Source organism: Notamacropus eugenii, chromosome 5, assembly GCF_028372415.1.
Source record: "Notamacropus eugenii isolate mMacEug1 chromosome 5, mMacEug1.pri_v2, whole genome shotgun sequence".
Classification (NCBI taxonomy): Eukaryota; Metazoa; Chordata; class Mammalia; order Diprotodontia; family Macropodidae; genus Notamacropus; species Notamacropus eugenii.
In genome coordinates, this window is record NC_092876.1 from 49,053,525 (window position 1) to 49,071,153 (window position 17,629).

Genomic DNA, 17,629 nt, shown 5'->3' on the forward strand with positions numbered 1-17,629 from the left:
TCTTCCAGTTTTTTGGATTTAATTTAAAATCCAGCCCATTTGGGGAATGATATGGGCAAGCCTTCCTTCAGCTGAGATACCTGGAAGTGCACAACATGAGGGTCCTGAGTCAATGGTAGCAGGTGTGTATAAGCTCTAGTCACATTTAAACTTTCAAAGGAGCAAGTCATCCTTTAACAGAAAATCTGACTCACTTCCCCCAGAAATGACTGATAACACAAGGGTAAGACACACATAAGTAAAGAGAAAATGGCCAGAGTTTGAAAATCATTTAATGACTATGGTTTGCATAGGATGTGATTCACTTTTGAAGGTCTCTCCTTTCATGAAACACCAGATCCCCAGCAGAGTCCATGGCACAGACAGAACCATTATGCAGTACACACTTTCTCCCACAATTTCCTACTACATTCCACCCTAGCAGACTCTGGGGAGCACTAAGTCCTAGTTAGGAAGAGGCACTTGCCAGTGATCAAGTTCTTGCCTCTTCTGAAAAGGGCCATACAGGCCGCAGGGCCTCATTACTCTGGACATCACAAACCTGGCCACTTCAACCAGCTGTCTAACCAGGTTCATTTGAAAGGAAAATCAGCAACAAAATGCACAGGATCAAACTCAAGATCAAAACGATTAAAGCCAAGTTATGTCCTGGAAGGTCATGACCCGGTTCTAAAACAAAACAAAATAAAACAAAAAGCTGGGCTCCAGGTCCCCAGAGCCCATTTCCTCATTTTCTTGCTATGATACCAGGTAAAGAAGCAGACTGCTGTGGAATGACCATGAAATGATGAAGATGGAAGCATGAGATGGCGATCAGCAGGTGCTTCTGTGCAGTGAGCCACAACCTCATCGGGTGTCTGTGAGGGAAGACAGGAGGTAAGTAGGACTGAAAGTCACAAACCAGGAACCTCAGAAAACAATGACTCCTATTGCTGGTTCTAAAAAAGGCATAATTTCTACTTAAGGCAGAATTCCCATCCATGAACAAAAGAGCAGTTTAAAGTACACAGAAAGCTTCACAGATATTTGATGCTTTGTGTGATGTGCAAAGAAAACTGAGTAGGGGAAACAGAGAATCAAGAATGGCACCAGGCAAGGAAATGAGGAAGAGCAGAGCGCACACACACGAACGCCAACACAGCAGGATGGGCATCCGTGTGTTGTTCCTGACAGCTCATGCCAGTCTTAGAAAACTAAGGAGGGGAGGGGCAGCTCCCAGCTCCTGGGTCTAGTGGCCCAGGGTTACAACCACAGGTCACAGAGGGCAGGCCTCACAATGCCATTTCCTATTGATTCCCCAGTGAGACAATGCAGGAGGTTTGGTAACTCCAGGAGGCTCCCACCAACAGGGCCCCCATTGTTCCCTGCTCAAAATTCAGAGCTACAATGACTTTCATTCATACTGCTGGGATGCTGATTTTTGCTGGAATAGTTTTCAGAAAAGCCAGGCTTCCACAAATACCATTCTTCAATTGTATAGAGTTAAGACTCTATAAATATAGACACCACTTTCAGAGGGCACTGTAGGCAGCATTGGGATAGTAGGAAGAGATAAACTGGGAATATGGAAATCTGGGTTCTAATTCTGACTCTGCACTGACTTTGAATAAATCATTTCACTCCTTTAGACCTCTGCTGAGCTGGGAAGCCCTAAGGATATGGGAAGAATACAGGGGACAGCCAGAAGAAGGAAACAAGCTGTTAATACTTCTAGGCTCCATTCACCATCAGCTTAAGCAAACAAGGAACTCAAGCAGAGCAGAGACATACAGAGAAACTGAGCCTAGTGGTGAGAATGCACCCTCCTCCCTTCTACAGGCAGATCCTTCTAAGTTAGGTTAAGATGCGTGCGTGTGTGCGTGTGTGTGTACGTTAATGAGACCATCTATTTGGCTATGCAGCACCTCTCTCTCCCACCACCCACACACACTAGTGAAGCAGGCAGACAGGGCCAGAGGACGCCTCCATTACGCTTTTCTCACGCTGTTAACATGGTTCCCAGTTCTCTAGAGTTCTCAGAGATGACTTTAGATCCGCAGTAGAAAACAAATGTGCCATTTGTACCGTGACCAGTGCCCAGGGATTCTACACAGCTCATCATTTTTTGTTTTTTTCTACTTCAAAACTTGCCAAAGCGAGGACTTTATCTCCAGAACCTGAGGAAGGAAGAAGGCAGATAATAAACAACCCAGGGCATCTTCAGGAGTGTGCAGCTTGAGATCTATTACATTAGACAGAAGCAGCCTGCTTTGGGGCAGTCCCGTCCTATACCTCCCTTCACCAACTCTAAACCCACTATTCTAGCCTCAAATAATGCAACTATGGTAAAAGAACTCCAGAGACAGGAATCCTCACTGTTTGAAAGGCAACGAAATGGTCTTCCCAGTCTCCAGATGTGGGCCACAGAAAGAGGAAAATGGAAGTGAAATAGTTTAGCCCACTTCACTTTTACAGTGACGTGCTCATGAATGCTGGGAATATGTGGTGGTCAAAAGACCCGAGAGGAGAAGACAGAGAGCAGCAGCATCTCCAGTGAAGCTCTGAGAAAGAAAGGAAATGAAATCAATGTTGTAAAGATAACAATTTAGGTTTGATGCTGCCCTTGGGGAAAGGGACTCTGGTTTGCCTCATTGTACCAGGAAAGAGAAGTGACCAACCCTGGGACCTGGGAAAGAAGCAGAGACTCACCAAGGTCAGTGGAAACTTTCTCAAACTGGCTGAGAGCAGCGCCAGCATTTGTGGACAGGAAGGCCTCATCGTCGGCAGTCAGCTATTTCAAAAAGGAAAAAATAGCCCATGAAGAGGTTGGGATGGTAAGCCTAGGTTTGTAAGATGGGTATGGGTGCGTGCGTGTGTGTGTGTGTGTGTGTGTGTGTGTGTGTGTGTGTGTGTGCGCGCGTGCGCACACATGCACACATGCATGACTCTGCTTTGGTTCAATGTGACAGACCCTTGGGAAGCTTCTCCCAGGGGAGCAGCATGGAGCTGCGGTCAGTGGCTTTGGTGCCCAGATCCAGAGTTAGCTCTGTGCTTACTGTTCTGTCTCTATGAAATAATCAGGATGGCTAAGCACAACTGCATGGTGTTTTATTGAAACAGACTGTGGCCACAGACCCATCGAACTGACAGTCATTTAGTGCCTCAGTTAGGGCTGGTCAGACCTTTGTACTTACAGCATCTCACTAAGTCTTTTCAATCCCCCATTAGGTAAGTAGATCAGGCATTATGGTAACTGTTACAGAGCTCAGGGAGCTGAGGCCTCAGCCTCCCCACCATTAAAGGCCTAAGGCAAGACTCCAGCCCAAGCCTTTCCTGACTCAGTTCAGGTCTAATGCTCCCTCCTTCCTGTCCTCCCTCCCTCCCTCCGTGTCTGTCTCTATCTCTCTACCTGCTATCTATAGCTATATATTTCTGGAGTAACAACAATGGCTGGGTATTATTCCCTAACCCAGGGATGGGGAACCTATGGCCTCAAGGCCATATGTGGCTCTCTAGGTCCTCAAGTGCAGTCTTTTGACTGACTCCAAATTTCACAGAACAAATCCCCTTAATAAAAGGATTTGTTCCATAAAACTTGGGCTCAGTCAAAAGGCTGCACCCAAGGACCTAGAAGGCCACATGTGACTTTGAGGCCGCTGGTTTCCCGCCCCTGCCCTAACCCCTCTATCCCACAGAAGTAAAATCGTAGGCAGGAAAACTATGACAACAGATCTAGCACTTTAGGACAAAATGCTGACATTTTCCTTTGTCGTACAAGCACTGACCCTTGGGAGAGTGGTACCTTTTCTCCAAGTTTCCGCAGAGCGGTCAGTATCTCCAGCTTCTGTTGGGTGTATACATCTCTTTCAAGTTTTCCAACCATCAGGTCTCTGTCCATCTAAAAGGGATGTAAATACAAGGGGGAAGTACTCAAAGCAGCTTCTTTAAAAACATATAAAAAACATATTTAAAGCATAACAATCAAGTTTTCAGTTCTACCTAAAAAAAAACTTTGTGGATAAATTGTTTGTGAAGATGAGCTGTTTCAGGGCCAGGCTCTGCACATGGCAGTGACTGAAAAAGGTCTGCCCTGCTAGCCCCCATGAGGGGGCTACAGTTTTCTAAGAGTAGAGAATTCACAGAAAGATAGTCTTATGGGAAGGACAACACCTATCCCTGGTCACTCATTTCACGTGGCTGAACTGTGCTCTCTGAATCTGACAAGGGCAATTTGGAATCCAGTCTTTTGGAACTTATTTCAAATCCGTATAGTGACTGAATTTTCCCCGGGTGCCAAAAACTCAACTGGCTTTCACACCTCAGGTACACTGAAGTCTTCATAAAGCAAGCAGAATACTTTTTGGTTATCATCAATTACACTTGTAATGCTCTTTGAGATTCTTTAGATGAGAGGTGTGGCCAAAGGATAAAGTAACACTGTTAATCTCTCACTGATGGAAGTTGCAACAGGGGCTCCCTAAGTGAAAAGCTTGTGAACTCTAGCCTGAGGGATAGACTCCAGAGACGAGGTCATCTTATTATATCCAAGATCTGCTGGCAGAAGTTCTGGGTTTTCTTTTCTCTTTGTGAGGTATGGAACATCATTATTATTGTTGTCAAATTTTTTTGAGTCCATTGGGGTTAAGTGACTTGCCCAGGGTCACACAGCTAGTAAGTTCTTCCTGAGGTCATATTTGAACTCAAGTCCTCCTGACTCTAGGGCTGGTGCTCTCTCCATTAAGTCATCCAGCTATCCCAAGGGACATTATTTTTGAGTACATTTTTAAATAGTTTACTGATAAATCTTGTATTTACATCGTCTTTGTTTTCAAATCTTCCCCATCCACCTAACCTTCTTCCCTTTCCAGAGTTTATTTTCAACAGTTATTACTCAACAAAGTTAATTACTGGGTGGTTTAAGGAGGAAACAAAACACAATAATGTATTTATAAAGTGCCTAATGTGAGCAAAGCATTGTGTTACGTTGCTAAGGAAGAGAGTTTGACTAAGATACAGTCCCTGTCCTCATGGAGCTTACAGATTAGTAACGGGTTAAGACAGGAAACCCCAGCATCAAGAGCCCCTCCCATAGAGACAGAGATAGCTTCAATACACAAAATCACACGATTATGGGCATTAGTTAGAAAACAATGAACCACGAGAGGACTAAGGAAGGAAAGTGGTTAATGAAGTCAGGCTAGGCTTTCTGGAGGAGTTAGCATCTGAGGGGGGCATGAGCAGAGCAAAGACCACGAGGGGAACATGGTATTAGATTAGTTAGAAAGTGCTGGTGTCAGCTCCACAGGCCTCCTTCTACAGCTGAGAACATCAAACTGGGGAGAAGCTGGGAGTAGGAGAAAGGGACAAACACCAATTTCAGATTTTTGTTTACCTCTGCTAACCTTGTCCGCAGCTGCCCCGGCTGTTTCTTGGCAAACAATCTGATAACCTCTGGCGTTTTAAAGGCCTGGCTGATGGCTGCCTGAATGGCCTGGAAGCACAAGGAGACAAAAAGTCATGACAACATCTACCTCAGGAATGCCTCAATGACCATGAGAGCCCAGTAGCTCTCTGTACTGATGGAGGCAGTCTTCTGCTTGCTTACTAGACACTGCAGAGCTCTTCTCCCACAGAAGGGACAGGAGCCTCTGGAAGCACAGGCTGTCTTGCTTGGTACATACACAGAAATCAATTGTTATAGGCCAGAATCCATACCAATAAAAGCACATGTACACAATTCAATTCAAACATGCTTCCAAACACCTGAGAGAGCTTACCAGTTGCATCCCACTAAGTTCATCTACCAAAGTCATGTTTCCAGACATAATTTTTTTCAGCGAATCATTGAATTCACCCAGCTGTTCCAAAGTTTCTTTTTTGGTTTCTTCATATTCATCTGCTTCAAGCTCTTCTCTGAAAGAGACGTAACAACCCACATCAGTAAGAGGACAACCTAGAGAAAGTTCTCACCTAAGCATCCTGAGTAGACTAGGGAGGCAGTGCAGTGACAAAGGGGATCTGGTCCCCCTGGCTATAAGGTGGGGGTGGTTGGGACAATTCAGCTTTCTTCTCTGAACCTCAATTTCCTAATCTGCTGAAAAGGAACCATAAGATTAGGAAGCATAGGAATAAATGGGGACCTTTAAAAAATAATCTATCTATCTAAAACCAAGAGCAAGCATTATCTATAATGGGGATAAGTTAGAAGCCTTTCCATAAGATCAGGGGTGAAACAAGAATGTTCTTTATCACCATTATTATTCAATACTGTTCTAGAAAAAAAACTGAAGGACTAAGAACAATCGATGAGGCATGAAATTATGACTGCAGATGATACAATGGTATATTTAGAGAACCCTACAGAATCAACTGAAAAACTAGCTGAAACAATTAATAACATTAGCAAAGTTGTAAGATATAAAATAAAGCCATATAAATCATTAGCATATCTATACGTTACTAACAAAACCCAGCGGGAAGGGGTACAAGGAGAAATTTCATTTTAAATAACTGCAGACAGTATAAACTACTTGGGGAATTTACTTGCCAAGACAAATCCAAGGATCATGTGAACACAATGACAAAACACTTCTCACAGGACCGATCTAAACAACTAGGGAATATTAACTGCTCATGGGTAGGCCAAGCTGATGTAATAAAAACAACCATCTGCCTAAATTAATTTACTTATTCAGTGTCATACTAATCAAACTACCAAAGAATTATTTTATAGAGCTTAAAAAAAACCAACAAAACTCATCTGGAAGAATATCAAGGGAACCAATGAAAAATAATGTGAAGGAAAGGGGCCTAGCAATATCAGATTTCAAACTATATTACAAAGTGGTAATCATTGAAACAATCTGGTATTAGCTAAGAAATGGAGTGGAATAGATGAGGTATACAATATACACAGGTAAATGACCACAGTAATCTAGCATTTGATAAACCCAGAAACCAAGCTTTGGGGGCAAACTCACTATCTGACAAAACTGTGAGGAAAACTGAAAAGCAAGCTGGCAGAAATTAGGCATGGACCCACATCTCACGCTATATACCAAGATAATGTCAAAATAGGTACACAATTTAGACATAAAGGATGATATAAGCAAATTAAGGGAGCATGAAAAAATTACCTGTCAGATCTATGAATAAGAAAAGATTTTGTGACTAAACAAGCAATAGAGAAGTTCATGGGAAGTAAAATGGATAATTGTGATTATATTAAATTTAAAAAGGTTTTATAGAAATAAAACCAATGCAGCCAAAATTAGACGGAGAGCAGGAAATTGGGAAAAAATTATTATAGCAAGTTTCTTTGATAAAGCTTTCTCATTTATCAAATATGTAGGGAACTGAGCCAAAAGTAGAAAAATAAGATCCATTCCTTAATTGATAAATGGTCAAAAGATATGAATAAGCAATTTTCAGAGGAAGAAATCAAAGCTATGAGTAGTTACATGAAAAAATGCTTTAAATAATTATTAGAGAAATGCAAATTAAAACAACTCATACCTATCAAATTGGCTAACATGATAGAAAAGGAAAATGACAAATGCTAGAGGGGATATGGAAAAATTGGGACAATAGTGTACTGTTCGTGGAGTTCTGAATTGGTCCAATCATTCTGGAGAACAATTTGGAAATATGGTCAAAGGGCTATGAAACTATGCATACTTTTTGACGCAGCAATACCACTACTAGCTCTACACACCAAAAGGAGCAGATAAAAAGAAAAAGGCCCTATGTATACAAAAATATTTATAGCAGTCCTTTTTGTGGTGACAAAGGATTGGAAACTGAGGGACTGCCCATCAATTGGGGAACGGCTAACATGCAGTAGTACAGGATTGTGATGGAATAATAATATGCTACAAGAAATGACAAACAGGATGCTTTCAGAAAAACCTTCAAAGACTTACATGAGCTGATGCAAAGTAAAATGAGAACCAGATGATCACTGTACACAGCAACAGCAACATTGTAATGATGATTAACTGTGAAAGACTTGGCTACTCTGATCAATAGAATGATCTAAGATAATTCCAAAGGATTCATGATGAAAATGCCAAGACCTGGAAATTGAGGGGATGCCCATCAGTTGGGGAATGGCTGAAGAAACTGTGGTGTATGAATGTAATGGAAACTTCTGAGCTATAAGAAATGATGAGCAGGAGGACTTCAGAAAAACCTGGAAAGACTTATATGAACGGACGCTGAGCAAAGTGTGCAGAGCCAGGAGAACAGTGTATGCAGTAACAGCCAAAGCATGCAATGACTGATTTTGATAGACGTGGCCCTTCTCAGTAATGCAAAGACCTAAAACAGTTCTACAGGACTCATGATGGAAAATACCATCCACATCCAGAGAAAGAGCTATGGAGTTGGAATGCAGAGGGAAGCAGACCATTTTCTTTTTTGTTTTGTTTTTTCTTTCTCATGGTTTCTCCCACTCATTATAATTTTTTTATGCAACATGACTAATGTGAAAATATGTTTAACAGGAATGTATGTTTAGGGCCCATATCAGATTGCATACTGTCTTGGGAAGGGAGGGGGAGAAATTTAAAACTTATGGAAGCAAATGGTGAAAACTAAAAATAAATTAATAAATTGGAAAAAAAGGAAAATGCTATCCATCTCCAAAGAGAGATCTGATAAACTCTAAGTGAAGATTGAAGCAATTTTTTTCCATTTTCTTTATCTTTTTCTCCCCCCCACCTCTACTGGCAACATGGCTAATATAGAAACATGTGTTGTATGATTTTACTTGTATAATGACACACTGCTTGCCTTATATCAAATGGCTGGGGTAAGGAGTAGCGGGAAGAGAATCTGGAACTCAAAATAAAAAAAAATTAACATTTTTAAAAAAAGGAAAAAGATCATATATTTACAGCTGGAAGAGACCTTAAAGGTGATCTAATATAACATTTTTATTTTTCACAGACAGAGAATAGGGCCCAAAGTTACACAGGGAATAAGTGGCATAACTGGGTTTTGAATCCAGTTTTGTGACTTCAAATCCAGCTCTCTCTCCAGCGTTGATATGAAGATTTAGTGAAATAACACATGAAAATGCTTTCTAAAATACTGTACAAATGAAAGCTTTTATTATTAGTATAATAATATCTGACAATTAGGGTACCTGGAGCCAGGGACTGGCATCTACATTATTACTTGTAGAAATAATGAGTCAGTTCAAATACTGTATTCCAAGAAATGATGAAAGAGAGGGAACCCAGAAACACCTGTATGAACTAATGTAGGGTAGAGTAAGCAGAACCAGGAACACAATTTATATGATAACTGCAATATAGTAGAGACAATCAACTCTGAGAGATTATAAACATGCCACCCCCCTCTTGAGAGAGGGGGGATGGACTCAGAGGGCAGACTGAGGAATATGTTTTTGGACATGGCCTGTTTTGCTTGACTCTACATGCTTGTAACAAGGGGTTTATTTTTCTTGCTTTCTCAATTCGGGGTAGGAGGGAGTGAACAAGGGTCTAAAAATAAAGTAAAATTTAATCTTAAAAAAAAGATCTCTCAATTCAATAACTCTCTCTTAAGTGTCCACCGAGAGTGCCAGGCCAGAGGAAACTAGAATATGTAGACAAAAAGCAGTCACTGCCCTAATGGTGCTGACCATCTAGGAGAAGGACATGACAGACACAGGTAAACAGAATGCAATGTATCTGAAAAGGAGAAAGTGTTGTTATGTGAGATCCTAGGGGAAAAGTTGGAAGCACAAAGGAGAATCACCAAAAGCTTCCTGAAGGAGCTGGTGTTGGAAGTGGGCTTCATAGGAGCTGCAGAGCCTCAAGACGCAATGACTGAGGAGGGAAGTATTTAGAGACTTATAGATGAGAATGAAAGGGGATGGAGGAGGGGTTTGCACTAAGCTTTAAAGGGAAACATAGCTTCTGGGAGCTGGAGATGAGGAGGCAGGGCTTGGACACAAATACACCAAGCAGCAGGTGAATGCTGAGTTCAGAAAACAGTGATTGTCCAGTTTGGCTGGTATGTAGAGTGCTAAGAAATAAGGCTAAGGCTAGAAAGTTTGTTGGGAGTCAGGCTATGGAGGGCCTTCAATGCCACATGAAAGAGCTTATCCTCTAAGTAATTAGGAGCTACTGACTATTTGTGAACATTGTGTGGAAAATGGATTGTCCAAAAATGATGGAAGCAGAGAAACCAATGAGAAGGCTGCTATGGTGTTTCAGGTAAGAAATGAGGAGGATCTGAACTTGGGTGGTGGGTATGCAGGAAGAGAAGCGGAATGGATATAAGAGATGTTGTGAGGGAAAAATCAATAAGACTCAGCAAATGATTGGATGGAATCAAGGAAAGGGGAGAGGAAAGAGTCAAAGATGACTCCAGTATTATCAACTTGGGTGATTGGGAGGATGGCAGTGCCCTCAAAAGGAAGAGGAAAGTCCAAAGAGGGCAAGTTTAAGGGTGAAAATGTCTTCCACTCTGGACCTAGTGAGCTGAGATTTCTACAGATTATCCAGGAGGAGGCACAGACAGCGGTTCCCCATTCTGTCTGGGGAATAGAGGTCAAGAATGAGATTAGGGGTGGCTTTCTGTAGAGGTGATAATTCAAGGCACAGGAGTCAATGAGATGACAAAGATTATCTATAACCTACCTAAATCTCATATTATAATCACTCCATATCCCTGGTCCTTCGCTCCTTATTCCTCCCCAAGGAGGAATCTCTGTTTCCTCTCAGAGCTTCCATTAAAAGACACCTAGGCCAGTCAGGGCTTCATCTCTGATTCTCTGGACTTTCTCTACTATGTCCCTGTTCAGGTACCATGTTCCTACCCTCAAGTAGCTTACAGTCTTAGTTTGGGGAGCTAACAGTTTTTTTCCTTGTAATAATGCAAAATCTTATTAACATTACCTGCATTCTTCCAGATCTTGTAACTGTTGCATTAGTCTGTCCAACTGTTCTTCTAAGTTCTGTTTTAATTTACTTGTTTCTGTCTTTCCTCTAGAAGCCATTTTAATTTTTTCATAAAAAAATGGATAAAAGTACCTAGAAAATGAGAACAAAGTGGATCAGAGCAATCTTACATATGAATTAAATTTAAAATTAGCTAAGTGATTCCTGTTATTGTTTATGGGAAATAAGTTTCAAGGAGTCAATCAACAAAGAATGCAAACCGGGGTGCTAAGAGTTGAATACCAGAGACAAAAGAGACCCGCCTCCAGAAAAAGACTGGGACACCAAGTCTGTGGAATGAGGTAAGTCAGTCCTCATAACAGGACTGATAAACTGGCTTGGCTGAGTTTATATAAACTGAATTCATACACATTCAAGGTACTCACTGCATAAAACAAAGTACACAAAATACCAATTCACAGACAATTTATTAAAGAACTTCATGTGTTCCTATACATGAGAGGGCCTCAGAAAGATCTGGAGCTCAAATGGGCTGGGGAGCCCATCTATTCCAACCCATTCATTTTACATATGGAGAATCTCAGACACATGTTAAGTAACCTGTCCAAAGTCATTCTAGAAAGGATGGACTTCAGCTGAGTATGCCTTTGTTAGGTAGGTTAGAAATGAGAGCTCAAATCAGGAGACTTGATTCAATATTACTCTGAAGTTTATAATTAAAAATCCATTTTTTTACTTGAGCTTTTAAAAATCTGCATTAGAGCAATCAGTACCTATGCCAATATGTAAATGAGGACAATCTCAGTCAAACCTATATTGAAACGTTATAGCTACATATGGCACAATCTGTTATGTCTAGAAATGTACATTTCCTACTCCACTTATTAATGAATTACTTAATGAAACCAAAAGTCTGGATAAAAGGCATAAAGGATCAATACCTGAATTTCCTGAATCAATCTCAGGACTCTTTTTGGAATCCCTTAACAATTATTTATCAAATAGTAGCTATTATTATTATTATTGAATTAAATGATGAAATATTTCTGACCTAGACTGACTCAGACGAAAGCAATTCAAGGGCACCCCCTAGTACTCAGTGAAAGTATTACAACTTTCAGCAGCACCCCAAGATTGACTTTCTAAAATAACCTGCTGAGCTAAAGCATCACACCTGCCTAAGTCTCAGGTGTCAGACCCTTGTCCGATGCCCACTGGCTTCATCTGAATCTCAAACCCTGAGAAATTGTTCCTTAGGACCTCAGGGGGACTGACCACTCACTTCCAAGCCTGTCGGTTTCTTATCTTCTGGTAGCCTCTCCCTGGAGCCAACAAATGGCAGCCTTTCATTAAAAGACCTTCCAGGTTGTACTGAAATCAAACTGAAATTGGGCTCCTTGGTCTCTAGGATGGTGGAAGAGGAGGGGAAGGGTTAATTGAGTACAAGGGATTTGGATGAATAACCACCACCATTTAGGGATCTATTTCAACACACAGAGAACTGCGCTAAGCAGGCACTGGAGGCTTTAGAAGAGGTTGGGAACCTGGGCCTTGAGGCCATATATTTGCTCTGTGAAGTCTGGATTCAGTCAGAGGCTGCACTTGAGTACTTAGAGGACCACATGAAGCCTCAAGGCCTGATCCTTGACCTAAGCTCGAAAGTAGTGGCAGTGTTCAACACATTAGAGTGCTAAAACAAAGTTTTATATATGGGGGTGGGTGGTCATTAACAATAGGGAAAGCTTCCTAATAAAGGCAACATTTTGACTGGGCTTGAAAAGGTAGGCTTTTAACAGGCAAAGAAAGAGAGAGGCCACAGGATGTAAGCAGAGACAAAAGGAGAGAGAAGATTATTCTGTGGTTTTATTTTAAGGGTGCTACACTACAGTCAGTCAATCCATAAGCATTTATTAAGAACCTATTGTGTGCCAGGCCCTGTCAGGGATACAACTATGAAAGAGATAATTCTTGCCCTCAAGGAACTCACATTGTATTGGGGGTAGGGAGGGGTCAGGAGATGGACATTTTTGCACACATACACATAGACACGCACCAAAAAATAAAATATATACTATTTTACGTACCTACACACATATTATGTATAAAAAACAAAGTGGCCTGGCAGGGAGCCATAAACAGAACAAATCAGGAAAGGCCTCTGGAAGGAAGCACAAAAACCTGAAGGGAGCTGAGAGGAGTAAGAAGGGGAGCACCGAGACTGAGTCCCAAGGTCAAGGCACAAAGAAAGGCGAGAAGATGGCAGCTGCCTACAGTGAATAGCAAGGAGACAAGCTTGGCTGGAAGGTCAGGACCTGTAACCAGCTCAGGTCAGACCATGAAGCTGGTGCTTTACCCCAGAGACAATGGGGAGTCACTGAAGGTTCTAGAGGCAGGGAAGTGGCACGGTCAGAGCTGAATCTTAGGAACATCAATCTGACAGCTTAGAGGGGAGGATGGATTATAGAGTGGAGAGACCAATGAGGAGGCTACTGTAATGTTTCAGGAGAGGAGAGATCGAGGAGGATATGGGCAAGGAGTGTAAAGGAAAAAGGCCAGATGTCAACAGTGTTAAGAAGGCAGACTGTACAAGAGCTGGCAGCTAATTAGACCTGGGTGGTGCAGATTCAGGGATAAAGCTGAGGTTACACACCACAATCACCAACAATAGGAATAAAATCAGGAAGAAGGGTGGATTTAGGGGAAAGAAAAAAAGATGTTTTGGATGTGTTGACTTTGAGAAACGTGGGCTGGGATGTGGGGAGGACAAGCCCAGCAGATGGCTGGAGACGAGACCTCAGGAGACAGAAGACTGAATATGCAGCAAGGAGGCAGAGGCACAGAGGTGGCAGCCGGCTTCACGAGGAAATCACCAAGAGAGAAGGAAGCACCAAGAGGGCCCAGGGTATGGCCACAGGGGCAAAGGACATGGATGATGAGGACAGGTCAGAAAAGGAGTCAGAGAACCAAAAACGCAGGGAAGAGAGCTCAGCAGTCAGGCAGAGTCATCAGGGTCAAATGTGCCAGAAAGGACGAGAAGGAAGAGGGCTGAGAAAAGGTCACCAAGAGAAGTGGCGACCTTGCAGATTCATTAGTCAATAAGCATTTATTGGCACCTGTTTACAGTTGATTAGTTGTGTCCAACCCTCCATAACCTCATTTGGGATGTTCATGGCAAAGATACTGGGGTGCTTTGACATCTCCTTCTCCAGCTCATTTTATAGATGAGGAAACTGAGGCAAACAGGGGAGTTAAGTGCGCAGGGTCTTATAGCTACTTAGTGTCTGAGGCTGGATTTAAACTCAGGTCCTCCTGACTAACTCCAGGGCCAGTGCTTTATCCACTGAGCCACATCACTGCCCCTACACCATGCTTCAAGGAAAATAATCTTTGCTCTCAAGAACCTTCTCCTGGGGAGATATCACGAACACATCCAGATAGGTAACAGATACACACAAAATAAGTACAACCTTGAAGGAAAGACACCAACAGCTGGGGGCATCAAACGCCTCCAGCACAAGATGGCCCTTGGTTTCAGTCCTGAATAATGGATTCTAAGAGGCAGAAGTGAGGAAGGAGGAAAAAAACAAGCTGACACGTAGGCATGGGGGACAGGCAACATGAAGAGCTGCAGTGAGAAGGGCAAGAGAGTGCCCTGTGGGGCTGGACTGACCACCACGTCTGAAAAGGTCAGAAGGGCTTTAAATGTCAAAGGAGTCTATATCTGATCTCTGAGGTCAGAGGGACCCAATGCAATCTGCTGAGAAGGGAAGCGAAATGGTCAGATCTGTGCTTCAGAAAACCATTTCTTTGCATCTCCTGCTTAGCACAGGAGCAGGCACTTTATACATGCTTATGGACCAAGTCAAAATCATTGTGTGAAAGTGAGTCACTTCTTATGCAATCTGTTCAAAAGAAGGACATATCTCAGAACTGGAGGGTGAGATCCTAAGGGGCCAGATTCAAGAGGCCTGAGCAAGCCTGACCACACTTCTGAGGAGCAGATAGGACTAAGGCAGAGAGAGGAGACGGTGTGGAGAGCTCCACCTATGCCTTAGACTTGGCCTGAGCTAAGTCTCAAGAAAAGTGAAGTTCTTTCCCCATCTTATCTTGCCCTCCACCACCCTCCCCCAAGAGTGTCTATCCAAAAACATTATAATGCAATCTGTGATTTAGTTACCTAAATGTTTCTAGTAAACTGAATTTTGCCACAAATACAAAGAGGCCAGATGTGAACTAGAGAGATATAAAAATGCAAGGTTAGACAAAGAACTCAAAACAGTGCCTTCGTGTTGGGAATTTTCCTAATTAGGCACTCAGAGAGATGGTGACAACTCAGAACTTTTCATCTAAAACAAAATACTTAAAATTAAACAGTAGAAAATCAAGTGGACCTTAGGGAACCATTATACTGACCTCTCAGCTTAAAAGGAACTAATTGTTGTAACAGTGTTAAACAAAACTCAGCTCTGCCACAGCCTTTTCTTTTTCTCCCACAGGCTAGCTAACGCCTTCTGCTCCAATGTTGCCTAGTATCTGCTTTGTACCCATCTATGTACCAGTCATCTCTCTCATTAAAATGTCAGCTCCCTGAAGGCAGGCAGGGCCCACATCTGCTTTACTGAATCCTCAAGCTTGATGCTTCCCAGCCCACTTGGCTGGATCCTCTGACTTCCCCTATCACTGACTAGAACAAAAGCAGTAAAGGTGGAACCTGGAGCCATCCAGGGAGAGGACAAAGGAATAAGGGATCCAAGGACACAGGTAAAACTGAAGGACTTAATCCCAGTGAAGGTTCTGAAGGGAGGAAAGTGAGACCACAATACAAGTCTGGGGAAAACAGGGAGTCATTCAAGGCTGCAATGAAGCTAGAAAAAAAGGTACGGGATGGCTATGGCAAGGGAAGAGATAAAAAGACAGGAGGCTGACGACCATATGCACTTCTTAAGGTTCCTTCCAGCTCTAAATCTTAGGTTTTACCTAATATAGATGCGTCTAAGGTCAGCAGGGGAATAAGGGAGGGAGTGGACTGTGCTCCTCCTTTTATCTAACACTACACCTCCCATCCTACTCAGCACAAAGGTAAAGCCTCTTCTATCTTAGCAATAACAATAATTACTATTATTATCCCATCATATTTATGTAGCTCTTACTATATGCCAGGGCAGTTAGGTGGGCAGTGCCGGGCTTGGAGTCCGAATGACTCCTCTTCCTGTGTTCAAATCCAGCCTCAAACACTTGCCAGCTGTGTGACCTTGGGGAAGCTGCTTGACCCTATTTGCCTTAGTTTCCTCACCTGTAAAATGGGCTGGAAAACGGACCATCAAAGGGCTCCAAGGAAAGCCCAAATGGGTCCGTAAGAGTGACGGGACTGAACAATAACCACGTGCCAAGCACTGTGCTCATTATTCCCTAGGTAGAGCCTCACTACAATCCTGGGAGGTGGGCAATGTTATTATCCCCATTTTACAGATGAGGAAACTGAGGCGGGCAGAAAGTGACTTGGCCAGGGTCACCCAGCTAGGGGTATTTGAGGCCAGACTTGACCTCCAGGGACTAAGGAGCTGGAAGAGACCCTCACAGGCCTGACCCTCTCTTTTCGCAAATGTGAAGGAGAAGGTTCCCCCAGATGCTAAGTGGCAGAGCCCGGATTCAAGAGCAGGTCTCCGACTCCGACAAAAACAAGTATTAAGCGCCAGTTGTGTACGAACAACGAAAATGAGACAGTCCCCTTCCTCTGAACAGCTTAAACTCCATAGGGGTGGTACCGCATGCACCCCCAACAGTGCTACAAGGAGAAAGGAAGAAGGAGCGGAGGGAAAGGAGCCCCGGGCATGGGAGCCAGCCTGGGTAAAAGCGCGGAGATGGGAGACGGAATGTGGAGTCCAGAGAACAGGCCCGTCGTATTCTCCCGCCGCCCTCCGGAGGTTCTGTCTCGGACCACAGGGCAGGGAAGTACTGCGCCGGGAATGGTTCAGGGCCAGGGGCACAGGGGGGAATGGGGTCCCCGGCTGTCGGCCCATTCAGTCAACCCCGGCCCCGCCTACCTGAAGGCCCCAGTCCGACGGTCACCGGAGCGGGAAGGCAGGCCGGAGCAGGCCCCGCCCCGCTTCTTCCTGCGCATGCGCGCTCACACACTTCCGGCGGGGCAGCCAATGACTAGAAGGCCCGCCCCCCTGCCGCTGTGGTTATGTTGGGGTAAACCGCCTCGGGGCCCTAGAGCCCAATCCGAACTCTAGGTGCAGCCGTCGCCTTCGCCGCAGCCGCCGCTGTGCAGGCCGCCGAGGTGAGATGGGGGAGTGTTGAGAAGGTTCTTCTCTGAGCCCGGATGTGGGGCCAAGCCGCCGTCCAATCAGCGGCGCGGCCAGAGTGGAGTGTAAGCGCCGAGAGGGCAGCCGTTTCCGTTACGCCCCCGCTGGAGACGCCAGGGCGTGGGCTGCCGGAGCTGGCGCTTCCGACGTAGTGTGGGGCCTCGGGCCTGGACTTGTCGTTAGTCCTTCGGCCTCGAGGCTGGGCCGGGTCCGGTCAGCCCCTCCGGCCCGGCCCGGTCCGCCCTTCCGACCCGGTCCGGTCCATTGACAGCTTTAGAGCTCGGGGGTGATGGGGCGGATGCCCCCGCCAGGGCGCGTCCGAGGCGGCCTAGAGCCCGGGGCCTCCTGTCCCCACGTGGGTGGGTGGGTTGGGATACCAGGACTGAAGCGTAGGAGGCCCTCCCCTGGAAGAGCTTGGCCTCCGTTAGA

General features: G+C 44.1%; 2 protein-coding genes across 6 annotated transcripts in view; one reads left to right on the forward strand and one right to left on the reverse strand.

Moving 5' to 3' along the window:
- Positions 1-254: 254 nt before the first annotated feature.
- On the reverse strand, positions 255-17,157 carry LZIC (leucine zipper and CTNNBIP1 domain containing). Of its 5 annotated transcripts, none has more exons than XR_011966995.1 (8): positions 16,937-17,061; positions 10,890-11,024; positions 5,757-5,892; positions 5,372-5,470; positions 3,782-3,877; positions 2,689-2,770; positions 1,983-2,156; positions 255-857 (listed from the first exon to the last, which is right to left on the reverse strand). XR_011966995.1 is itself a non-coding variant. In XM_072608807.1 (8 exons), the coding sequence occupies exons 1-7, from the start codon at positions 17,011-17,013 to the stop codon at positions 2,098-2,100; spliced, it is 684 nt and encodes a 227-aa protein (XP_072464908.1). In that variant the 5' UTR covers positions 17,014-17,061; the 3' UTR covers positions 255-857; positions 2,065-2,097. The 5 variants fall into 5 exon arrangements, 2 of the variants coding, with proteins under 2 accessions (XP_072464908.1, XP_072464910.1); XR_011966996.1 differs by having other exon boundaries at positions 1,972-2,156; XM_072608807.1 differs by having other exon boundaries at positions 2,065-2,156.
- The window catches only part of NMNAT1 (nicotinamide nucleotide adenylyltransferase 1), a 42,874-nt gene continuing 42,300 nt past the window's right edge, over positions 17,056-17,629 (forward strand). The window contains exon 1 of the mRNA XM_072608806.1: positions 17,056-17,175. The gene's annotated coding sequence lies outside the window, so the exon portion shown is untranslated. The remainder of the gene's footprint in view (positions 17,176-17,629) is intronic.